At 41.8% G+C, this 27310-nt stretch overlaps 1 protein-coding gene across 1 annotated transcript in view; it reads left to right on the forward strand.

Moving 5' to 3' along the window:
• Window positions 1-27310, forward strand: part of LOC146075184 (atrial natriuretic peptide receptor 2-like) — a 130734-nt gene that overhangs the window by 92047 nt on the left and 11377 nt on the right. The window contains exons 13-20 of the mRNA XM_083184159.1: window positions 1682-1823; window positions 3994-4042; window positions 4906-5007; window positions 8206-8325; window positions 13239-13332; window positions 15573-15660; window positions 22784-22923; window positions 27134-27286. Of these exons, the coding sequence (XP_083040285.1) occupies window positions 1682-1823; window positions 3994-4042; window positions 4906-5007; window positions 8206-8325; window positions 13239-13332; window positions 15573-15660; window positions 22784-22923; window positions 27134-27286 (888 nt within the window). The remainder of the gene's footprint in view (window positions 1-1681; window positions 1824-3993; window positions 4043-4905; window positions 5008-8205; window positions 8326-13238; window positions 13333-15572; window positions 15661-22783; window positions 22924-27133; window positions 27287-27310) is intronic.

The following is a 27310-nucleotide window of genomic DNA, read 5'->3' on the forward strand; positions in this document are numbered from 1 at the left end:
TCAATTTTTTTTAAAGCGGCAATCAATGCCATGGCAAAATCAACCAATGGTTTTGCCATGTAAATGAATGCCGCTTTAAAAAAATTGGGAAAAATCTACCAAATTCTTTCATTCTGATTCTCATACCCTATTACATGGGTCCTCAAACTGCGGCCCTCCAGATGTTGTGAAACTACGAATCCCAGCATGCCTTGCCACAGTTTTAACACTCCCTTATAGCAAAACTGTGGCAAGGCATGCTGGGATTTGTAGTTTCACAACATCTGGAGGGCCGCAGTTTGAGGACCCATGCCCTATTACATTTGGCCCATGATAATCAGGTGCACAGATACTGAATTAAGAGTTCTTAGGGGAAATTTTCTTGTGATCTTGTCACGGATTTTTTAGGGGAAGAGTTTATGATTGCCTTGAAGATCAGTGGTTTAAATTGTATTCTGATTATAATGATATTCAGTCTATGATTTTGAGGTGTGGCGCAGTGGATATAGAACAGCTAGCAATTAAGATCAGATTCACCATGGCATTTAGAATGAAATGTACATTAGCCAGGATCAGATAGGTCAGAGGAAGCCTAATAGGAGGTTGTAGCAGACAGTACAGAATATAATAAGAGAATGGATAAATGTTATGAAGAATCATCATATTTTGGCAATATTTGTGGTAGATACAACACAATAGGGCCTAATTCAGGATAGCTTACTATTCCCGATTTCCTCTACTCTGTGCATGCACACATTTTGCGTTGTGAATGCACGAGGCCAGAACCTGCAGTTACCTTCTGAGAAATACAACCACAAACTAAATGTTGGTGGGGTGATGGCAATGTGGTATTGGGAGGGTGGTGATGCGGTGTTGGGTGGCCGCAAGCTGGATGGACATGGTGGCTGCGTGATGTCACGCACAGCCGCTGTGACCCAAAACATGGTGGCCCAACTAGGGGGCAACCATAATAATGCAAGCACTCAAAAGCTTGAGCATTTTTACAATGCAATTGCAAAAGTTTGCAATCACATCACTGGGGGGAATACAGCATGCGGGGTGGCCTGTTTGTTTGTAAAACTACAACTGAACCTGAATCAGGCCCAGAGGGCTCTATATATGTAGACCCAGTGCTCACTGTAAATCTGTATTTCTGCATTTCCCGGCAATCCAGACTACAGTAGCGCCACTATTTGACAATATGGGGCTGCTGCAAAAACTGCATTTCTGTGTCACTATAAAGTGTGCATAGGAAGCCAACAGCCAAGCTAGTATTTCCTGGTGGGGGCAAAGCACATTCTTTCCGTCTATACCTGTCCCTCATTGTAAGGGATAGATAACTGAAGATGGTATTACCTAGCCATAGGAAGGGAAGCTTTCTGTCACTTGTTAAGTTGATCAGACAATCACCATAGCACTCTGAAAATAATATACAATCTTTGAAAATACAGTGACTACAAAATAAATCAGTATGTTCTCTGTGGTTAACACTGCTTCATAAATAGACGCTGAAGGCATTTTCATGTCCTCAGTCTCTTGAGGTACTGTAGCAAACTAATGTTTATTTCTTCACCGCTTGTGTCATCAGATAAAAATAATGTACAGTATGTTGTTATTGATGATTTCAGACTGATGTGTCTTCAGAGGTGATCATTTGTTTTGTTCCTCTCCCCATGTATTTATTGATCGCCCTTCACTTCAGATTATGGTCTGGAGAGTTTCCGAAAAACTGTGTCTGCTGCAGATTATGACACATACCAAGAGCATGCTGTCCGTGTGTACATACCTCTAGAGGCTCAGTCTGTGTCCAGCCAGGAGAAATCTGCAGCAGCCGACATGAACAGGTATGACATGTACAGTAGTATGAAAGGGTTCCACAGGGTCATGTTTATAGAATTCATTCTTTGTACACCTTAATAATAATAATAATAATAATAATAATAGTAATAATAATAATAGTAATAATAATAATAATATTTATATTTAGTGCAGTTATCAAAACATTTAATTTCAAATGAGCAGGAGCTTTCATACATATCTGTGTGTTTTAAACAAGTAGATATAAAAATATACATAGAAAAGGAGATGTAGAGGTGCGCTCAAGATATAGTTTCACCAGTCCACAAATAAGTAAAAGCAATATAGAATGTATTTATTACAAACAATAAAACAATTTAAAATACATTAGTTCTGAATCATTTGCAAGAGTTTTTTCCGATAGATCATTTCACGTCAGTGCAAGATTTCTAATTTGACCATAGGTGCAAATGGATCTTAAAGGAAACCCTAAACGTTTCGTCCCCTAGGGACTTCTTCAGGGGTAATACACAGAGATCAGTAGAATTTTTACGCCTTACATAGGTACATATATATTAAGAGCCCACACTCTAGGGTGTATAATTGGATGGTGTGGTCAACGTTGATGTTCATACAATACTGTGATGCTTCAATTTGTAAGAGTTTTAACTCGATTTCAGAACAGGGGAAAGCAATGAGACACCTCTCCGACTGGTGCCTTTCCCAATTCTGCGGTAAATTCAGAATCAATGTGGAATAGGGAATCCACAGTCTAGGTAGAGAGAACATACATACATACATATCCCGTATCCAAAAAGTTCAGGAGCAGAAGCATTAGGCTCCACTGCTACATAAGAAAAGAAAGTACTGTAGGGTGCAGTGGACGTCCTATTAAACTGTTATAAAATATAACTTTTATTAGTTTCTAGATAAAAGTTGGTGAAATATTAAAACATAGTGTGAAAAAAAGAAAGAATAAGTGTATTAAAAAAGAGGGGCCATTGTCTCTTTAAATCCTTTATTTACCGAGGTAATGTGTTCTTATATGTTCCTTATATTCTTGGAAAGTAGCTGTAAGACTTTAAATAAAGCAACTGTTACAGTATATAAATAGGTTTATATCCCTGTATATTTTAGACTCCTTTTATATGTCCCTTTGCTCCACCACTTATTTAAGTAGAGTGAATTGATTTGTTTTACTTTTGTATCACTTTATGATTTAAATCAAGAGAAAACATGTATCAATATATTTACACTCTATGTTCATAAATGTTACTTTGTTGTAATCTCTTTACCAATAAAGTTCAGTTTTGTATCTGTCATATGATTTCTTAGAGAGATTGGTTAATTGCTTCCCTTATATCAGCAGTTTCTCATTCACATTGTCACTATACTCAGTAATCGCTACTGTCATTAATTCTCTGTGGCTGTCAGCTTTATATTAATTGTATTAGAAGCTGCTAAAGCTTAATGTAAGGTGCCTAATTATTTTTATCACCATTGACAGGAATAATTTATTGTGTGTACTTGTGGGGACCACTGTACTTGTAGGGACCAATGTGCTTATAACACAATCTTCCCAATTATTCACTGCCAGACCTTTTTCTGTTGTATGGAAGACAGAAGATAAATAGGCATGGCTGACTCTACCACTATGCACCTTTAAGCAGCTGCCTAGGGTGCCGTGATCTGGGGGCACCACTGAATCTGAATCCTGGGATAGAGCCAGTTAACTATGCGAGTGCACCGCAGAGCTCCAGTGGAAGAGCAGTGGTCACATTTAGATACCACTGTGAACCCCACCGGTGCTGCTTTACATGCAGGTGCCCCTTCAGTGCTGTTAGTCAGGAGGCAGGTGACTCCATTGCCTCTGGGAGTTACGTCCCGGGGGGCAGTAGGTTCATGTTTTGCCTAGGGTGCCGAGAAACCTTACACCAGCCCTGGAAATAGGCCAAACATAGGGCGGTATATGTGAATGAAAAAAAACTATCAAAAACAGCCATTCCCATATGTATTAAAATGGCCAGATATGGTAGATAAACACTATGAACCGCCGGCATTGTGCAGCAATGCTCTTCCATAAAGAGACGTACTGTAAATAAAGTGCATGGCTGTATTAACCTCCTCCAGCATAACCTCATTGGTACCAACAGTATAATTGTATTTCTTAAAGTTGTATTTATTGAAAATAATTAATGTCTATGTTTTATGTTTCAGCTATGCTGTCATCTTACTTGAAATCGCAATTAGGAATGATCCTGCTTCGGTAAGAAAGTGTCATTTCAAGTGATCAAAATTTTAACTTTTGAAAGAAGTCAAAGCAATGTACCAGAGCTTACTAGGAGCGAGATGTAGGAGGAGTACCAACTGTTGCAGGGTTGTGAGGGACTTTGCCAAAAAGCAGGAGTCAACTGCAACTTCCGAGAGAGTAGATAAGTACACTTCAAGTATGTACTAAAGAAAAGCTGACGGGATCATTTTTAAACACAGGAATGTTTTGATTTTTGAAAAGCAGCAGAGTACAAAAAAGTATCTGCACCTTTTTCATGCTCCTGATTGGAGAAGAGGTATTTACAACATGTGAAATGCTAATTTTCATTTGCATAAACTGGTTAAATGCTGGCAAAAAAAAAAAACATTAGTCTTAAGATTTAACATTGCTCTGGAAATCCAGGTAACAAAATTCATTGAGTCTCACATTGAGGGAGTCAGTGATTGAATACTGACCTTGTATTATTGTCCATAAATGCAATGAATGCTAAGCCCTAGGCCCCCCACACACTAGAACAATTTTTACTGATAATCGGCAATAATTTAATGTGTGCTTTGTTTTACATATGAACGAAGTGTATGGTTTCGCTAAGTCAGTTTGTACAACAATATAGTTTAGAATTTTGATAACAGAGCTTGGATGCTAACATTAACATAGTGAAACATAGGGCTATATGGGTAATAGGTATCGCCACATATTCTTGCTCCATTTAAACAAAAATGTGTAACAATGACATATGGTGACAGGCAGATTTTTGATGCTGCTGGATTAAGAGTGATTAATGTGAGTGCTTGAATGTCATCAGGAGGATGAGAAGATATATGTATTGTTTAATTCTTGTTTCATTTGTTATCTAGAAAGATGACACCAGATCAGCAGAATACTGCTGCCTTCCTTTACCAGAATTAATTAAAGGGAAAGCAGACAATGCCTGTCCATGCCCATCAGAATATGTGGAGGTAAGTCACTAAAAAACATATAGCCGATTCATTCCTGATCGCTGCTTGTGAATTCGCACAGCGGCCAAATATTCATCGACTGTGCATGTGTACGGCCTGTAGTATGCATGCGCAACACCTGCTAGAGAAGAGATCCTGTTACTTTTTGCCTCCGCTAGCCGTTTGCAAGGTGATTTACAGGAAATAGGCATCTGGGGGTGTTAACCATCTGTTTAATAGGTTTATTAAGAAAAATGCAGGTCTATACTATCTAGTACTAGTGCCCCTTACACATTATGCCACATATGTAATGCCTGTTACACATTACAGTATACCACACACCAAAATACCAACATTATGCCATATATTTTAGATAGATAGTTAAACATCTTTTAAAATGCATGTAAAGGTGCCCATACACTAGTAAGATTTATCTTCAGATCTGGATGGTTGGAACAAAAACATGGTTATAGTTGAGTGACAGTTTGTCAGTTTTCCAGCATTTCCAAGCAAATGGTCAACTGTCATTTGCTCTCATCCATAACCAGGTTTTTGTTCCAACCAGCCAGATCTAAAGATAAATCTGTGTGTGTATGGCCACCTTAAGTCACTGAATCTCAAATGACAGTATCTATATTTGTTGCATCCTATCCTTTCTGTAGCAAAAAGAAGTGTAATGGTTACATTGATGAATATATGGAAGCTCAACTGAGATGTCAATTTTTATGTGTGTACAATGTCTCAGATATATAGGAAAGAGAAAAAAGATAAAAATGTGCTGCTACTGATTATATCCAGTGGTTACTATTCATGGAGCAGCATAATATATTTGAAAGCTCTCGCTGCACCCATTCTAGCCAAAGAGGTGAACAGCCTAAACTGCGGAAAGAGAAGAGCAGAGGGAAGATTCCTATCACAGGATTGGCCATTACCAGGGCCCTTAGAAACTGTACATGGAAAATATTTACAGGACCTGCAAACAATCTTTGTTCTATAGAACACTATACCATTATACAGGGCACCGCTGGATGCTTTGATAAGGTAGAAAGCCATAGGGGTACATTTACTAAGATGGGAGTTCTATTGAAGATGGGATGTTGCACATAGATTATAAATAGAATCTCATTGGTTGCTTTTAGAAGGTGCTTAATAAATAATAAGTAGAAGCTGCTTAGTTGCTATCGGTAACATCCAATCTTTAATAGAATGGGATACGGTCATTATGTCTACAGCAACTAGGTCAACAAGCATTGGGTCGACACCACTAGGACGACAGGCAACAAGGTCGATATTAGTTTAGGTCAACATGGGTCAAGGTCGACATGGATCTAGGTCGACATAGGTTTAGGTCGATAGGTCATTGGGTCAACACAAGCATTAGGTCGATATGGGCAAGGTCGACAGTCAAAAGGTCGACATGGGGTTTTTCACTGTTTTTTAAACGACATGTGCTGACAGCAGGGGCGTAACTACCATAGGAGCAGGGGGTGCAGCTGCTATGGGGCCCAGAGCTGAAGGGGGCCCATCTTTGCTGTCAAACTAATATGTTTTGCATACATTTATCACCATCAGTTGTTAAACAGGGGGCCCTTACAAACTTTTGCTATGGGGCCTACGAATATCTTGTTACGCCTCTGGCTGACAGGCGGTATTTCATGTCCTACCATCCGCTAGGGCTTGGCGGGAGAATAAAATAGTGTGCTGAGCATAACAAGGCACCGTGCCCGAAGCATTGCGAGCTAAGCGAGTGATGCGAGGGGATCCGGTGCACTTCAAACTGTGTCCATATCGATAGTGTTGACATTCGGGTAAAAAAAACAGTGAAAAACCCCATGTCGACCTTTTGACTGTCAACCTAACCCATGTTGACCTAATGCTTGTGTTGACCTAATGTCCTGTCTACCTAAACCCATGTTGACCTTGTCCCATGTAGACCTAGACCCATGTCGACCTTGCTGCCTGTTGATCTAGTGGTGTCGATCTAGTGGTGTCGACCCAGTGCTTGTCGACCTAGTTGCTGTAGACCTAACAATCCACACCCAATAGAACTCTCATATTAGTAAATATACCCCAAAGTATTAATTGTGATTAATTAATCTGTAACATACACATTATAAGAGCAGAAAAAAAAATATTAATTTGTTTTGACATATTACAATGAAAACTTCTCCCTTTTTAATTAAGCATGGTAACTTTATAGAAATATTGTAGTAAAACTTTGCCAAGTTCAATTGAGCAGAAAAATAGTGCAGCATAAATACACATGCAGCCTGATGTATTCGGAAACAAATTCTAGCAGCACAGTAATTAGATGAGAAATAGGGGGAAATTTACTAAGATGTGTATTCTAATTCACATGTGATGTTGCTATGGGCAACCAATCAGAATTTACTTCTTATTTATTTAGCACCCTCTAGAACATAGTAGACAGGATCTGATTGGTTGCCCATAGCAACATCACATGTGAAGTAGAATACACACCTTAGTAAATTTTCCCCATAATCTCAGTAGTGTGTGACACGTTTTGTTTACATGTGTTGGCAATATACAGTAACATATTGCATTCCAGGATGAGCGTGTGCTCTGTTCAATTCTTAGATCATTTTGTGTCCGAGTATTAATTCATCCTAGACATAGCTGCCTACCCTCCTGCATTCTGCAGGAGACTCCCTAAAATACCAAAAATCTCCCTCTCTCCCTCATTAGTCTAGCAATCTCCCTCATTTCACCTAGTCCACATTACACTGTTACATTTTTGGGGAAAAAAGGAATGAGAGACAGATACATTTACATTGAAGTATCAGCACCATTTCCCAGCACTTAAGTATAGTAGATCTTACTAACTGTTTTGGGGCTCATCTACATTTGGATATAAGTCATTTTAAAAGATTCCTCTGTAGCAGTACACACCCACGCTTCTAGGTGCCACATTCACAATCGCTTTTCACAATCTCTACATATATGGAACTAAACATGCCCTTTGGGTGGAGCACGACACACCCCCTCATTGGGACGCTGTGCAAAATTCTACTACCAACTATAATCTCCCTGAAACTAGTTTTCAAAAGTAGTCAAGTATGATCCTAGATAACCTGTCTAAGCAGTATTATAGCAGATACTTTGCACTACACGTGCTGTAATGTATTTGTGATGCAACTGATACAATTATAGCAGGAAAATGCCCTAGATTTCTGCTTTGTAAAAAATTTTCTTTTGCAGCTGATCAGGAGGTGCCGCAGCCAAAACCCAGCTCAGAGACCTACATTTGAGCAAGTCAAGAAACTGCTGTACAAGATGAATCCAAATAAAGTGAGCCCAGTGGATATGATGATGACTTTGGTAAGCTTGCGTTTGTGCCTACTTTTATTTGTCATTTTATTGCAAGGCATTTTGGGGGTCACTCTGGTCCCTTTGGAAGGGGGCATATTCGTCCACGCCCCGATGGTTGGAGGACTACACATGCAAATGATCTTTTATGCGCATGTGCAGGTCCCCTTTGTGAACGGCTATGGTGACTTGACTTGCGTCGCCGAGCCGTGGGCAGGCTGGGGGTGGATGGTCGCAAGGTCGGATGTCTCCCATGGGAACACCGAGCATTTCATGGGAGTCTGAATGAAAATGCTGAGCGTTCCCACGGGAATGCAGGTGGGCAGATGTGTGCCAGGGGGGGGCGGCTGACATCATATAAGTCAGCCACCTGTCCTGTCTTCATCCCGGCACACACAGATAAAAGTCAGTTTCCAATGACTTATTTGCGAGCCCAGGAGTAACCATTCGATTGTCAGTGATCATCGAATGATTTCTCCTGCAGCAGACACATGCAAGAGGATGTGTCATCGTTTCACACCCATTGCAGAATCAACCCCTTTGTCACATAGTTAAAGAACTATTCATTTAAAAAATATAGACATGATATAGACATGATCAATTAATGTATATTGTATGACAATTCTGCTAAACTCATTGGGGGAAAGTTACTAAGGTGGGAGATGTGAAATAGAACTCCCATATAAGTGAATTTTATCCATAATGTATTGTGTGCCACCATGACTGCAGATTTTGTAACTTTAAATACATGTTAGTGATGGTGTGTTTAGCTGTTGTTTTGTCTGAATTTTGGGACCAGATATGAAAAAAGATACCATAATATATGAACTATTACCTTCTGAAAACCTAAGCAATTGGTAAACCCTATATCCAATCATAGCAAAAAAGCAATAGTGTGTGAGTGAGGCTGTATCTGCATATGAAATAGTGTATTCATGGAAATCACTGTAACATAGCATTCCGTATGCAGGCACAGCCACAGCCACAGTCGCACACAGAATATAGGCATGCCGCATATAATTTTAATCATCAGAAGCTCCTTGTGTGCCCTGGTCACATAACTGCAAATAAGACGAATTTTTAGCAAAAAAGGCACCCAACTATCAACGCCAACCCGAAGCGTGGCGAGCGCAGCGGTACGCGTACTCCGACCTTTTCATACCCCCACTATCCACGTCGGTGTGGAGTTTATATTATATAGGTTGCTGAGCCCGAAGCTTGGGACCGCAGCGAGCCCCGCGAGGTGACACGGACTACTTTACATGTATTCCACGTCCCCTCGCGGGGCGTGCTGCGCTCTCCACGCTTTGGGCTCATATTCAGCGTCCCCTCATGGGGTTTGCAGCGCTCGCCACGCTTCAGGCTCGCCACACTATCTAAAATCAACTCTTTGCCGACGTGGATAGTGGGGGTATGAAAAGGTCGGAGGACGCGTACTGCCGCCCCTCGCGGGCTTGCTGCGCTCGCCACGCTTCGGGTTGGCGTTGATAGTGGGGGTGGCGTTGACAATGGGGGTGCATTTAACTTTGTAAGCACCCATCAGGGTGCTTGTACAATAAAAAATCGCATTGCATCGCATGCCATTTGATATTTCATTGTACAAGCACTCCTGTTAATTTAACATGAAGTATGGTATGCGATGGGTGACGTGCTAGGAAACAAGTACCGAAGTATGTGTAACAGGCATTATGTGTGTCATGTGTATAAGGGTATTAATAAGGTGCAACATATGTGTAAGGGGCATTATGTGTGTCATTATGTGTATGAAGGGCTTTAATAAAGGCTGGCGTAATGTGTAAGGGGCATTATGTTTATAAGGACATTAATTATGTGTCATGTGTAAGGGGCATTACTGTATCAGGAGTGCCGAGAGAAAGGGGAAGTAGGCCCCTGTCGCCCATTCCTTTATCCGGTCCTGATGGCCTGCATATCTTTTCTCCATAAATGCTCTCTTAAGTTATATATTTTCAACTCCAAACTGAGATGCCTGAAACACATTATTTAAAGAAAATGTTCTTTATTTTATCTAGCACAGATGGAGATGATTGTTTATGGCATTTATGAATGCAGTATTTATGACACCAGTGAGCTGTGGGAAAAGCAGATGGCAGTGACACAGTGCATTAATTGTGTAGCTTTTTTTTAGTCGACTAACTTATAAGGTGCAGTTTGATTTATTCCCACAGATTTCCCACAAAGTTATATTGTCCCAAAAAAGCAACATTACATTATCAATCACTTTACCACATTTTCATGCAAAAGCTTTTGCCCTCAGTATACTTTATTTACCACAAGGTGTACACTTCATACAATGGCTCGTGGTCCGGAAGTTGTGTTGCCCTTAACTTCATAGAAATATACAATAGTCCATGTTGTAAGCTTTTTTTAAATATCTTAAACTTTCATGCATGTACTAAAAAAGTAGTTTCTGTAGATTCCTGAGTCTGTACATTACCTACACACATTTTATTATCTGTCAGCAGTTCTCCCTGCCCACCACACACCTGATTAAGTATTACCAGATCATTAGGTTATTTGCTTGGCCAAATAGAGCACTACCATGTCCTACTCCCATCCTTAGTCCTGCCCACTGACTCCTTCCCACATAACGTAAGAAGCAGATCTCCACAGAATGTTTTTTTTACCAAAGCCTATAAAATATCAAAATGCCTTAACCATTCTAAAATGCAGATGATAAAAGTGGTATTGCTTGCATTTCACACCTCTACACTGTAGCAAAATCATGTAGCCTAAATGGGGAAAGACCCTCTGGCTCTAGTATGTCCACAGTGATGGTTATGTGTACCCCCAGACACCCTTAGTAACAACACTGCTTGTGGGTGGTATATACTGTATATGAAATTATGCATATGTGTATGTTTGTGAATTTGTTGCCTGTTATATCCCCTTTATATGGTACAACGGAACCCTTGTGGTGCCATATGAAAGGAAATAAACATGAGGGGCCTGTGCATGTATTCTCACCTGTCTATAACCAGGGTGAAGCCAGTAGCAGATTGTAGTAGCATTTATAGTCTAGATGATGTCACTTGTCCTGTAAGAAGTGAGGTCTATCTCTGCATAGGCTTTGGAAGTACAGACTGCCCTCTGACAGGTCAGAAAGTAAGGTAAAAAAAAAGCATGATGACATCACAGTTTAACTGAGCAGCTGAAGGCTGAGAGACTACCTACCCTGCCCAATATGCAGTGCTGCCCACTATGTCAGCCTGCTGGTGGCACCCTGCACTGCCAACCAAACCTAAAGATGAGCATATGTGTTTCACATATATGCAAACCTCCATAGAAAGACTGTAGAACACATGCACAGACAAGGCAAATTGTTTTTTTTTTCTCACCATGGAAGTAGCAATGCCTGGAAAATATCTGTGTGGGTCCACTTTTATTAGAAGCAGGAATTAGTCTTAAAGAAATCACAAAAGGGTCAGTGAAGTGACAGCTAAAGGGTTCTGTGGAAACAATTAAACATCAATCTCAATGAATATTTGCTAAGCTGGAACATCAATTATTATTAATGGTAATTATTTCTCCTGTCATATTGCGGAATAGATTACTGAATATACATTTTAGTCTGTAGCATTCCCATCCCTAGCTCTCCTGTGCTGCAGTCTGTCTTAATGCACATTTTTAAGTCTATAATTTGACTTACAAAGCAGTTTGTAGATATCACTGAATTGCTTCTTCCCTCTGTGACTACATATCCCTTAGGTTAAGGTGTATGAAGATTAATAGGCAAGTTTGGTACTTGAGTATTTGCAGGAACTGCTGGAATAAGCTATATAATTTGATTTTCAATGCTAAGTGGGAACATTTGATAGGATATGTTATTGTGTAACATATTTCCGTAATAAATGTGATGCTGTAATTATACCTACAGCGCTACATTATATATGGAAGGGTTTGAGGGATGAATATTTTACTTAAAGATAGTCCCGTAGTATCATCATATTGGTGGAGTGCCACTGGAAACCTTGGCCCCAAAACCATTGGGTTTAGTCTTCAGCAAACACTATTGTAAAAAACACATTATGAGTTGCAGTTTTCTGATGTCATTTACACATGTAGTGATATCTCAGTTTTTGGATGTGAATGTGTATCACATCGGGATGTCTGCATGTGTGAAAGGAAACAACCTAGGACACTGGGTTATTCAGACCTGAGCACTGTGCTGCTAATTTGTAAAGCCTACGACCATCTATCTCTATAATAAGATTAAGTGAGTAATTGGATTACTATGCTAATCCCCTACTCTATTGTTCTATGTATTGTATTGCAGCTGAGAACAATAGGATAGCCATGGTGAGCCACGGTGAGCCATGGCCTAAGGAAGATAGATGAGATGGGCTCCTACTGTAGCTGTCCAGTCAGAGTGAAATCCTGCCCTATGGAAGTCTATGGAAAGCATGTGAATATATTGCAGCCCTGCGACTAGCTGCAACACATACACAACTCACTCACCATCAAATGTGATAGCGACAGGTTGATTGGGGCCCAAGCTGATGTCACAAGACCCCCCCCCCCCTGAATACACTTTGGCACCCCTCTGTTTTTCCTGACACTCCCAGTGCATGGCCGGATAACACCCACAGACGCTGGCTTCTTGTTAATCAACTTGTGTACGATTATTGATTCAGAAAGATGCTGGATTTCATTGCAGGGTGGCCTCACGCATGCCTACTGCAAGCCATAAGCATGCCCAGTGGAACAATAATAGCCTGGCCTTGGAATTCACAGCCGTGCGATCAGGTCAGAATAACCCCCCAAATTCCATGAGATTTTCAGTCACATGTCTGAAAGGGGCATAAAAGGGTTCTTGTTTGGAATGTTCAAGTTTATATGTTTATAGTGTCTATTAATAAATGGTTAGTCAATAAATAAAGGTTTTCCTTTTGTTTTACTTATTTTAGATGGAAAAATATAGTAAGCATCTGGAGCTATTAGTTGCAGAGCGCACACAGGATCTAATGCATGAAAAGCAAAAAACAGACCAACTGCTATATAGTAAGTAACATGTGTTTCCCTCTTATATTTACTAATAGTTTAATGGCTTCACTGCTGAATATTAATGAACTAATGCTAATACAGGATAGTTGTTACTTTTCAGAGACATACAGTATCATGAAATTTATGGCAGGTCATTATTAAGTACTATACATTTGCTTGTACAAGAGAATGATCATGCCATGGTATATGACTATATGCCCATATCAGGTACAAGACTACAGGACAGTCCCTTGTGTGTGTGCGCTCTTCACATTATGGGGCCGATTTACTAAGATTGGGCCTGATTCAGGTTGGCTCGCTAGGCATTGTATATTTGCTGCCTAACAGTCACCTTAAAGCCGCCCTGCCGAACGCACATGGGCAAACCCCCCACCAACAGACTCAGGGTCAAATTCGGAGCCTGCCGAACGGGCTTTACAAAAATAATGTGAAAAGAAGTAGGGGTTTTTTACATCCTTTTTACATCACTTTATTTTCACCTGAATGTACTAAAGGGTTTTAAGTCAGGGCTGGTTCTGAGTCATAGCTTAAAAACAGACATGTGATGGCTTTTTACATTGTACATCAAAAGTTCTTGCCTTTTTGATTTCTCTCTGCACGTTTTGTTTTCCAACCTACCAAAATACTAAGGGGCCCATTTCCTAACATTATTTTACTAAAATAATGTGAAAAATAGTGTTTTCACACCATTTTCACATTATTTTAGTTTATCCTGAACGTATTAAAGGGCTTTGGAAGAAGATTTCATTAACAACTGCTCCAAACCCTGCAATTCAAATTTTTTTTTTTTTTTAGTAAGCAGATCGCATTTCCCATACTTATAATGGGAAACGTGATGTGGGTAAATAATAAAAATCGCATTTGGCCCTGTGATAATAACGCCAGCTTCAGCTGGTGAAACACTGGGCTCAGATGTGAATTCTGGGCTTCTGCACAGCTTGTGCTCCCAATAGGGGTGGGGGGGCTACAACAATTGAGTTGCACTAGGATTATGGCAATTAGTTTGCAGGCCCTCCTTTTCTGTAGCTTATTCGACAGCTGTAGGGAACACAGCATTGTCTACCAATACATACACACACATACAGAACCCAGAAATATGCAGGGGAGGAGGGCTGTCTACAGACCCATAGCAACATCACCAACTAGTTATGATGCCTGTGCCATTTCTTTCTATTAAATCTTACTAGTTAAAGGGGGTGATTCAGGTTGGTTTGCAAAGCACAGTTGGGGGGTGATTCAGTTTGGTTGGCAAAAGCAAACTTCTTTAATGGACAAAACCATGTGCATTGCAGGGGGGGCTGATGTAACGTGCAGAGAGAGTTAGATTTGGGTGGGGTTTTTACTTCAAACTGATATTTATATTGTAATGTAAAAATAAAGCAGCCAGTATTTACCCTGCACAGAAACAAAATAACTCACCCAAATCTGAATCTCTCTGTACATTACATTTGCCCCCCTGCAGTGCACATGGTTTTGTCCATTAGCAAACCAAACGTGCTTTGTGAGCCAACCTGAATCATCCCCTAAATATAAAAAAATAATTGTGGTGAATAATTAGTGACCACAAATGTTTGAAATTTAGGCTAGATTCTTTGGTACTTATGTATTATCTGGGCTGCCGATTTTTTGATTGTATGCCTTAACTTAAGGCATACAATCAGATGCGATGCGATATCGCATCGCATCGCATACGACCATATCGCATACGATGCGATGAGATGACCCGATTTTTCCATAGGATTCAATGTTAAAATGGACTGAGTCCATTTTAACATGGAATTCAATGGGAAAAGGGGTTCTTTTCATACCCCTACTATCCAAGTGGGCATGGAGTTGGATATAAACCTGTGGCGAGCGTAGCGAGCCACCGAGCCCGAAGCGTGGCGAGCGAAGCGAGCCCCGCGAGGGGACGGTATTCTGTGTCCGCTCGCCACGCTTCGGGCTCGGTGGCTCGCTACGCTCGCCACAGGTTTATATCCAACTCCATGCCCACTTGGATAGTAGGGGTATGAAAAGGACCCCTTTTCCCATTGAATTCCATGTTAAAATGGACTCAGTCCATTTTAACATTGAATCCTATGGAAAAATCGGGTCCATCGCATCGCATGCGATATGGTCGGATGCGATGCGATGGACCCGATTTCAAAATCGGCAGCCCAGTTAGTACATAAGTACCGATTCTTTAATATTTATATTACAGTAATAAATAATGTTGACATATTCTTTTATTTCTTAAGGCATGCTACCAAAACAGGTTGCAGATGATCTGAGACAAGGCAAAACTTCGCAAGCCCAAAATTATACCAGTGCAACCGTATTTTTCAGGTAGGATTGTGCAAATCAGTATGCCATTCATGGGAACCTACTAGGGGTGTATTCCATATGTGGCTATGTAATGCTATACAGTACTTTGTTTCCCACTACAGAATAATGGTGCATTCTCATGCCAGTTTTTTTCTGCACACTACATAAACATACTTGCCTACTTTATAAGTCCTAGGGGCAAGCTGGGGAGACATAATGGTGCAGACTACCTCCTCATGGACTTTTTCCCACAAAGCAATTCTGGGATTGACACAATGACAGAGTTTGATTCATTTGGCACCATTGTGCTATGGCAACTGAAAGCTGGCCCTGATGATGACAGTCATCAATATTCAGGAAAAGTAGACGAGTATGTGTATGTCAACGTATTGGTTATGCTTCTGCAAATTGATATGTGAGCTCATCTTCCACCCTTTCCCGTGGTCACCTCTGTTCTATCTTCTAGGCTCTGTTTATTGTAAATATTACGTTATTTGTAGCAATGGACAGTTTTGCTATTGGTGGCAATGATTTTCTGCCTGGGCTATCATTGTGGTCGTATGAATAGAAAGCATTTGTCAAGCCCACAGGAAGTGAGCATGAGGAATATTAATTTACCTTATTGGCCTAATGTAAAGAGCAGCTTCTGCTAAGTATACACCATGTTTAAATATTAAGGTGGATATTTGTCAAAGTTGGTGAGAGAGAAAAGTGGAGAAAAGTAACAACCAATCAGCTCCTTAAGCCATTTTCTAGGCTAGGTTTGAAAATGATAAAAAAAAGCTGATTGGTTGATATTTTCTCTCTCTCTACTAGATACAAATAGAAAGTCATGACATTCATGCAGAGCGTGGCTTGAGAACACTTTTTCTTGCTGTGAGGTGACTTCTTTGGGCTCACATAGAAAACTATTTTCCTGTTACTTAAACAGACTTGATGCCCGTTTCTAAAGGGAAAGAACCTGTGTATAAATAATTTGAATTCCTATGTCTCAATAGGGGACCAAGCTTCTTCACATTTTAACCTACTATTAACCTTTTGCACTACACAGTGTTATCCATTTAAAAAGTATACAGTACCGAACATAAAAGGTTATTTTAACTAAACCATCACTTACCAGATTACACCCCCATGCAAGGCTTGGCTATCTAGACCTTGATCAATTCTAGACTTTTTGTTTTTTACATACTTGGCCGAGATTACCAAAATGTTTTAGCTAACCCCTGATGAAGTATCCTAAGAGATGAAACACGTTGGGTGATGCAGCACGTTTAACCTTGAATGGACAATAAAATATCTTCATTGAACATTTTTTTATTCAGTTGAATGAAGAGTCGGTGTAAACGTAATATAAATAAGGCCCCCATACACTTTTGCAACTTCTCAAAGAGAGGTCACATAAGAATTCCCGGACAGCAGGATCGCATGCGGTATATCGCATGAAATCCCATTCCCAGCTGCTGGGAGGCTGCCCGTGTCAGAGGTTGGAGGTGCAAGCAGGTACGATCTCCGACTCCCATCAGCTGCGCACGGGACTGTGAACCAGATCAGATCAGATGTCAAACACATCCAATTGCCTAGTGGCCTAGTGTGTATGTGGCTTTAGACTAGAAAGACTTTCAAATGCAGCATGCTGTAAAAGATGTCCTAAAGACCAAATAGGGATTTATTAGTTCCAAAAGTTCTCAAATGCAATAGTTAAACTTAATAAGGATATTAGTTGAAAATAGTTGTTGCTAGTAGACAAGCGGTTGATGTTTTGATATTTTAGTCACTCAATTTGCCAATCTGAAATGCAAGCAATATGATGTAAGCTTTCTTCTAGGTTAGTAAGGGTTAAACAGTAAATTTTCTTTCATCCAAGTAGAAAGGAATAGGTAAAGTCAACTGGACAGTTATTGTATAGTGGATTGACCGTGTCTAGATTAACAATCATGTGGTTGACCAATCTTGGTTTAACACGTATAGTTAGATGCCTAAAGATAGATGACAGCATCTAGATCAGGCCTGGCCAACCTGTGGCTCTCCAGATGTTGTCAAACTACAAATCCCATCATGCCTTGCCACAGTTTTTCTATAAGGGAGTGTTAAAACTGTGGCAAGGCATGCTGGGATTTGTAGTTTCACAACATCTGGAGAGCCACAGGTTGGCCTGTCCTGATCTAGATCAACAGTATTGAAATATAGATGCAAGCGTTAGGTCCACGGGACCGTGATCGACAGTTACTAGGTTGACACAAATGTTTCACTTTTTTGGGTGTCTATGTCTACATATGTCAACATGGACTCCGTATAAGTGTACAGTGTCCTCTCGCATTGCTCACTAAGATGCATCGGGCACGGTGCCTTGCTGCGCTTGGCACACTACTATAATCTATCTTTATGCCCAATGGATGGTAAAGTGTGAACCAAGTCAGTCTAAACGAAATAGACATGAAAAACTTGTGATGACCTTGTGACTGTCGATCACGTTCCCCTCGACCTAACGCTTGCCCTCTATCTTCCATTACTGTCAATCTAGATGCTTTTGACTATCTTTAGGCATCTAACTAGACCCGTTTGATTATGACTGGTCGACTATGTGATTGTCAATCCAGAGGCCATCGATCCAGAAGCCATCGACCAGATACATGGGCAAATGCAGGATTTTCCAGAGGGGTTTCTGTAAGACCCCTTTCACATTGCACCTTGGACCCGGGATAATGCCAGGTTACTGATGTAGAGACCTGGGTTGAGGTGCAGTATGAAAGCACCAAACCTTATAACCTGGGTCGACCAACCCAGCAATTTGACACTGGTTATAAGAAAGTTTAAACCTGGGTCGCCCTCTGTATAATGGGTGACTCAGGTTTAATGTGAATGTTCCAATCCCAGGGTCTGACCTGGATTTGAGATGTGAAAGCAGCATACATGTACACATATACACAGATATACACACACACTTTTGTATGTATACTGTACATACACATAGCATACTTACAAAAACATCATACATACCCCCCCCCACACACACACACAGCATACATACACAATACAGACACACTGCAGAAAAATACACACATCATATATATACACACACAGCATACATACAGTACAAACATACCATATATTGTGTGTGTGTGTGTGTGTGTGTAGCATACAGTATATGTACACACAGCATGCATACACACACAGCATGCATGCACACATCATATACACAAAGCATACATTCACACATATGATATACACACAGACACACCATGTACCCACTAACACACATACAGTAGCATACAAAAACACATTATATACACCGTCCCACCTCAAACAAATTTCAGGACAGTCCCTGACTTCCACGGCCAGCATGACACCCTGGGGCATAGCATATAACACACTTACTTGCCCAGCTACAGAGAACAGTCCGCAGCCTCTCAGACAGCTCTATCCCACACAGTCACACGGAGGATCACAGCCTGGGAGGAGCTGCCAGCGGACAGCACAGCGGCAGCCTGTCTTAGACAGCATGGCTGCCGGGAGCCACACAGCACGACAGGCGTAAAAAATAAATAAAGAGCGGTAATCTGCGCCGCTGCATCCCGCAGCGGGCAGGGGGGTTTCTAGATACTCAGAAACCCCCTGCATGCGCATGTAGGATATGAACTTTGGTACTTGTTTCCTATCTGGGCGCCCAGGTTTTCTATGTACGGCACCGTAATGAAATTGGATCGCATCGCATCGTACACATACACGATATTGAACGATGCGATGCGATTTCCCATAGGAAACAATGTGAAATGGCTCAATTTAGCCAAATTATCATAGGAACAATAGTAAATGGGCCAAAAACACCCCTGAACATTGAAATGTCTCCCCAAAAGTAGTTGACGCCACCCCGCCATCAATGTGAACCCGAAGCGTGGCGAGCGCAGCGAGCCCGCGAGGGGCGGCGGTACGCGTCCTCCGACCTTTTCATGCCCTACTATCCACTAGGGCGTGGAGTGAGAATAGAATAGTGTGGCGAGCGCAGCGAGCCACCGAGCCCGAAGCGTGGCGAGCGCAGCGAGCCCCGCGAGGGGACGCGGATACCTTCACAGTTATACGCGTCCCCTCGCGGGCTTCCCAGGTGTCCATGGCGACGCGGACACCTGGGAAGCCCGCGAAGAGACGCGTTTACCTGTGAAGGTATCCGCGTCCCCGCGCGGGGCTCGCTGCGCTCGCCACGCTTCGGGCTCCGTGGCTCGCTGCGCTCGCCACACTATTCTATTCTCACTCCACGCCCTAGTGGATAGTAGGGCATGAAAAGGTCGGAGGACGCGTACCGCCGCCCCTCGCGGGCTCGCTGCGCTCGCCACGCTTCGGGTTCACGTTGATGGCGGGGTGGCGTCAACTACTTTTGGGGGGACATTCCACTGCTATGTGGGTTTTTTTGGGGTTTCTGGCCCATTTACCATTCTTCCCTATGCTGATTTGGGTAAATTGATCCATTTAACATTGTTTCCTATGGGAAATCGAATCGCATCGCATCGCATCGTTCAATATCGTGTATGTGTACGATGCGATGCGATCAGATTTCTCTACGGAGAATAGCATGGTGCGCAATTAACTTAGCGGGCGCCCAGATAGGAAACAAGTACCTGAACTGGTCTTAGCCATAAATAAATACTGAATGGTAGATCTTACCAGCCATATGTACTCATGCTGTAAAATTGCCTCATTAACAAAAAAAAAATAAAAGAAAATCCCAATAGTCAGAGAGAAGCATTTAATGTGTGGAGAGATTGACAAAAGAAGAAGGGTTCAGTGAATCAGAAACTATCAGTGACTTAAGTAAGCCAACTCATTTGTGTCAGTACTGATGCAGTGAAATAAAACCTGTGCTATGGGGGCAACTTGTGCCCACCAGAGATTGTGAACAGACAACAATTGTTACACTGATTAATATAGTTTCCCCTTGTGTGCCTTGTTTTATCTAATAAAGAGAATACTGAGAGAATGTTCTTCCTTAATGTGCCCATACACAGTGAGATGAACTCTGTGCTTTTAGTAATAGATTGCATTTTATCTAGTACAAAAAGCATACAATGTACTACAGCAGCGTGTGTTTTAAACTAGATACAATCAGGGCCGGATTAAGGGGGGTGGGGGGGGTGGTGGCTCAGGGGGTCAGTACCCCTGGGCCTCCCTCTATCTAGGGCTCCCTGTTGTCAGCATGTATGCCAAAAAATTTTGAGCTAAAGGTTTTGTGCATGGGAGTGGGGTAATCCTGCAGCTTCTATCCTATCTGCCAATGTGGCAATGATTAATGCTGCTCAGAAGCCAAGACACACTGGCACACTGTAGTGCATTACTGGGAGTTGACCCATGAGACTTTGCACAAGAGATCAGAGGCTGAGAAGCTTGTGCTGAACTCTGATTGATGGAGCTCATCACATGCTTCTCAGGCCTATGGAAGACAGCAGCAGCATCCTTGTCATGGGAGGGTTTTTAATCAGAGGCAGCACTGAGCCTGTGAGGTCTCCCATAGAGTAATGTACAGCAGGACAAACACAGGCTTTTCATGTGGTATATATCTATCTATCTATCTATCTCTATAGAGATAGAGAAAGAGATAGAGATAGAGAGAAAGAGATAGAGAGAGAGATCTATCTACATATAAATATATCTATATACTGTATAATAATCCCCCACCCTGTAGTTACCCATTGACCAAGTTTTTACTGCCTTTACTCTGTGCTTTGACAGTGTAATATTCTTCGGTAATGACAAGTAGAAGATGCCCCCCTGTCTAAAGTGACCCGGGCCCCTCGAAGGCTTAATCCGCCCTTGCAATCTAGTATTAAAAGCACGGGCTGCACAGACTTTCTGTGTGGTGTGTAGGGTTACCACCTTTTTGTTGAGAGATTCCCAGACAGTGGCCCACCCCTAGATCCACCCTCAGCCCGCCACTTGACCCGCCTTATCACATTTTTTTTCTTTGCTACAAATCTATTCTTGATTTTGCACACCGTAATGCCACTTACACATTTTGCAACACACCGCGATACACATTAAACGTTATCCCAAACACTGTAATGCCCATTACACGTTATACCAACCACTATAATTCCCATTACACGTTATACCAAACACTGTAATGCCCATTACACTTTATACCAAACACCATAATGCCCATTACACATTATACCAAACCATAATGCCCATTACACATTATTCCAAACACAGTGATGCCCATTACACGTTGTATTAAACACCGTAATGCCCATTAGACATTATACCAAACACTGTAATGCCCATTACACATTATGCCACACACTAATGCCCATTATATATAATACCTCATGCCGTAAAGCCTGTTACATATAAACACTGCTTTCTTACATGCTCGTTGCTACGGGTTTCATTCTTGATGCCAAGGATTTCAATATTTTTAATGCTTGATGTCAAGGATTGCATGCTCTCTGCCAGAGGTTACATAATCTGCCAGGGGGTACATACTCTATGCCAGGGGTTATATGCTCTGCCAGAGGTTACATGCTCGTTGCCAAGGGGGGAGTGAAAAGGTGAAGCCAGGCAAGGTGAGCTGTGCAGTAGGCAGGGTGAGCAGTGAGGCAGGCAGCCAGGCAGAGTCCTGAAGGAAGCACAGCCCGCCCCGGCTGTTGTATGGCTGTCAGAGCAGGTCTCCGCTTTTTGAATTTTTCTATGTGGGGTAACTACTGGCTGCTTTTGCATGAAGCCCACAAATGTTAGACAGCTTTATGTTTATACTGCAACCCACCCAATTTGAGTTATATATGCGCATGTTACATCTGCCCCATCTATAGTGCAGTGTGGTTCTGCCCAGTAGTTAGTAAGGAGCTCTGCGGCCAATACAAAGAACAAGCCTTTAGGCTGAGCATTTAATGTATGTCACAGGAATCTAAAGTGACCGCTAAAATGTAGGCTACTGATTTATAGTATGGGGTACATTGTAAGATGTATGTTTTCCTTCTGAACAACATGTGTCCTGCTGTAAGTTATGAGATCAAAGCTTGACTTTTATACAAATACTATTTATAGGAGGTTATATATATTAACAGTTGTGCATTATACAGTATATTTATATACACATATATATTTTTTAAAAGTGTTATTTTTAAGAATCAATTATGACTTTGTTGTGTCTTACTAGTGACATTGTCGGATTTACACAACTGTCCAGCTCCAGCACACCTTACCAGGTTGTAGACTTTCTCAACAAACTCTACACCACATTTGATGACATAATTGACAACTATGATGTGTATAAAGTGGAGACAATAGGAGATGCCTGTAAGTAAGAAAGTTTTTCTATTTAATGTATAATTGTTTTCTTAGGAAACAGATGAAGTGATCTGTACTGACTCTCGAGGCTCATCACTCTAGTGCTACAAAAGTAGTTCCTTGTTTATGCAACATTTTGTAACATTTTTACAATGTTGCAGTGGGAAATAAAGTCTACTTCATATGCTAGAATTAGGATACTTCTAGGGTTACCATATATCTGGGATTATTCAGACAGTCCAGAAATCCACCAGACTATACCATGTCCGGATGAGTGCAATCCTGGACAGTCTGCCCCAGCCGTACAAAGGAGCCGTAGATTGGTGTGTTTCTCCCCCTCTTCCTGAAAGATTAAGGGGTTTATTCAATCTGCCACTATTTTCCTCAGGGGAAATAGCAGCGGGTGCCTAGTCAATGCTGTCTTTCCTAACAGCACTGAAGAGGCATCTCGGCAGAACGCACCGACTTTAAAAGCAGTTGGGCCCATTTTGCTGAGAATCTCGATGATCCATGGCTGTTTCTTGGGGACACGCCCCCTTTTTGGCGCTCGGCAGGTGGGACATTGAATCCCTCCTGCCGATTATCAGTCAAGCAGGCCGAGAACGGGACAGGGTCACGGCTGTCAGGACGTTCCGATGGAATATCCCCCTAAGAATATTAACTCACTCACAGTCTGTAAGAGGTATATGACAGTCAACCAGTGACACAGGACCTAATTCAAACCATACTTGACAAATTTATTTTTCTCCTCTCCGGGAAAACAGATACTACTGTCAGGGGGGGCAGGACGAGGCTGATGTCACCAAGCCCCGTCCCCATGCCAGGCATTACGCAATAATTTTAGCCCCGCCCCCTCACCACAGATCTGCAAAATTTGCTGCAGCGGGGAAGAGGGTAACGGGGGCTCCAGGGGCGATGTGGGAGCCTTCTGGCCATTCCAAAAGGGTTGGCAAGTATGATTCAGATGTGATTGCAGATCAAATTTGTTCTCAAAATGGGCACAACCATGTGCAGGTGGGACAAATGTAATATATGGAGCGAGCAAGGTAGATTTGGGTGGGTTGTGTTCCAACTGTGTTCCAACTGCAATCTAAATTGCATTGTGAAGATAAAGCAGCCAGTAAGTGATTGAATTGAATATGCTCTGCACAGTGCCGTTACATGGCATTCTGGTGCCCTTTGCTAGAAAGGGATTTGGTGTGTCCCCCACCCCAAAATAGGGACAGTGTGTACCATAGGTGTGCCAAAAATTTAAGGGCATGGCTGCATGGGAAGGGGTGTGGCTGCATAATAATACCAACTCACATTACACCACACAGTAGTGTCCATTATTCACATTACACCACAGAAGTGCCACTTATACACATTGCACAGGTAAGCACTTATACACATTGTGCCAGGTAGACTGTAACACTGTAATGCTGAACCCGTAATTCCCCTTACTCATTATGATGCACACTGTAATGCCCATTACACGTATCACTCACCATAATGCCCATTACACAATATGCCACACACCACAATGCCCTTTACACATTATACTACACACCATAATGCCCATTACACAATATACAACACACTGTAATGCCCTCTAGGGAGCAGATTGGAGGATCAGGGGAGATGAGGCTTGGTGGGGAGGGGGGAGAGAAGGCAACTACTCACCTTTAAAGCTTGGAGCATAGAGAGAATTGGGTGAGGTGTGTTCAAACTGAAATCTAAATTGCAGAGTAAAAATAAAGCTGTATAACATCTATGGGCTACATGAAATAGCAGAGAAAAAATATAAATCTATTTGCCCCCTTTATTTATTTATGTATTTATGGTTTATTCCACAAAATTACTTTCTTTATTGCTTTGCTAAATCTGGCCCATAGTCTGCTTCTGGTACAGGTTGAGTATCCGGAATCCGGATATCCATTATCCGAATTATTCCCAAAAGTGGTTTTGTTTTGGAATAGTTCAATTTTTTTTCTCCCCCCCCCCCCCCCCCCCCCGACCCTCTTTTTATACTTACCTAGTCCTCCGGCGTCCACGGCAGGCCTTCAGCTTAATCTCCGGCGTCTCATGCAGTCCCAGGAGTTCATTGCGCGAGTTCCCAGGCGCGCCGGTGACGTCACTAGCACGCCTGGGAACTCGCCCAATGCACTCCTGGGACCGCTGGAGATGCCGGAGATGAAGCTGAAGGCCTGCCATGGACGCCGGAGGACTCCATGGACGCCGAAGGGACCATTGGGGACTCACCAGGGGACAGGTAAGTATGTAATAAAAAAATTATTCCAAAAACCAGAAAAATCTCTTATTCGGAATGTTTGTGGTCCCGAGAATTTCGGATAAGGGATACTCAACCTGTACGGGGGGGCTTAGTAAACTCACACCAACCAGATAGTGCAGAGTTCACAGGACATTGTGATCATGCCACAATAACCCTGAGGTTTGAAAATGGTACTGTCTAGAACAGAGCATACTTTATGACTTTTAATTCCTCCCCTCCAGAAGAAGCTTGAAGTGAAGGTGCAGATGAGCACTCTGTGGCAAGGGACAGGCTCTTCATGGCAAAACCCCTTTGTTAAGGGGTTAAGGCTAAATGATATAACTCGTGCCATATTGGCCTTTTCCCCTTCCCAATATTATCTCCAGACATAGGTGTGTGTACATTGAGTGTTAGGGGTGCACAAGGGTGGGTCCCTTAATGCTGTGCCCCACCCTTATGAACGCCTCTGCCGCTAACAGTACCAGCAATACCGAGCCTTAACCAAAGACTTTTGCTTTTTAGAACTGTATTCCATTTAAAGAAGCGCCCATCAATCAATTAAATGTGTGTTTGCATTGTTAATTGAACTAGACCATTGTCATATCACTAAATACCTGTGTCCTCCATATATGTTTATGACTGTATTTGCATGTACTGTTACACAGAGAAATTAGAAGATTAAAACTGAAAGGCAGGAGAATATGGTGTGGCTGAGAGACTTTTTATATTATGGCGAGTGCCAATAGATGATGGAAGACATGCCTGATTGGCGGTGGTAAACATGCCCAATAGATGGAGCTATGCACACTCCTTTGACGGTGCACCCCCTTATAAAATGTGCTGCCTATGTCTCCAGATACAGGAAATCCTTCCACTTTTACAGACATTTTTCTTTAAGAGCATTTACTGTATGACTTGAATCGGGATAAGTCATTAGGTCTACAACAACTAGGTCGACAAGCATTGGGTCGACACCAGTTGGTCGACATGGGTTAAGGTCGACACCAGTTGGTCGACATTGGTTAAGGTTGACTTCGGTCAAGGTCGACATGGATCTAGGTCGACATGGGTCTAGGTCGACATGACTTTAGGTTGACACAAGCATTAGGTCGACATGGGCTAGGTCGATAGTCAAAAGGTCAACATGGGGTTTTTCACTGTTTTTTGAGCCGACATGTGCCGACAGGTGGTATTTTATGCCCTACCATCCACTTGTGAGTGGTGGGAGAATAAAATAGTATGCCGAGCGTAGCGAGGCACCGTGCCCGAAGCAATGCGAGCAAAGCGAGCGGTGCACTCCAAACTGTGTCCATGTCGACTGTGTCGACATTCGGGTAAAAAAAACTGTGAAAAACCCCATGTCGAACTTTTGACTGACGACCTAGCCCATGTCAACCTAATACTTGTGTCGACATAATGTCATGTCGACCTAGACCCATGTCAACCTAGTTCCAAGTCGACCTTAACCCATGTCGACCTTGCTACATGTAGACCTAGTGGTGTCGGCACAATGCTTGTCGACCTACTTGTTGTAGACCAAACGATCCACACAACTTGAATCCTGCCTTCCATGCAAAGGCCAACAAATAGTTTCATACACAACTTTATTATTGGCTTTAGTTTGCATTGGAATAATTAGTGATGAAAATAACCTACCTAATGAAAGACATATCTCTTCTGAAAAGCTATATAAAAGTTTACTGAGATCCTAAAATATTGAAAAAAATATCCTGCCAAATCAAGACAGCAAAAAAAAAAAAACACTTCCTAGATGTCAACATTTATGATGTTCACATTTAAACCATGCTGACATCACAGCTGTCAATATTAGAATGTTGTCAATATCCTGACTGCTTCCATAGAAACAATTTCATTTGTTCTGTTATACATCTACTTTTGTGGCTAAAACTAATGTTTTGCTTTTTGTGTTTTTCTTATATTTTCTATAATCATGTCCATTGTTTTAAGATATGGTTGTTTCTGGTGTTCCCAAAGAGAATGGTATGTTCCATGCCAGTGAAATCGCAAGCATGGCTTTAGACTTAGTTGCCGTTTGCAAGAGTTTTAGAATTCCGCATAAGCCAAACACCCAGCTAAGGATCCGTGCCGGAATTCATTCAGGTATAGTCTACTCTACTATCTCAC

The sequence above is a fragment of the Crinia signifera genome, chromosome 1 (assembly GCF_055691185.1).
Source record: "Crinia signifera chromosome 1, ASM5569118v1, whole genome shotgun sequence".
NCBI classification, from domain to species: Eukaryota; Metazoa; Chordata; class Amphibia; order Anura; family Myobatrachidae; genus Crinia; species Crinia signifera.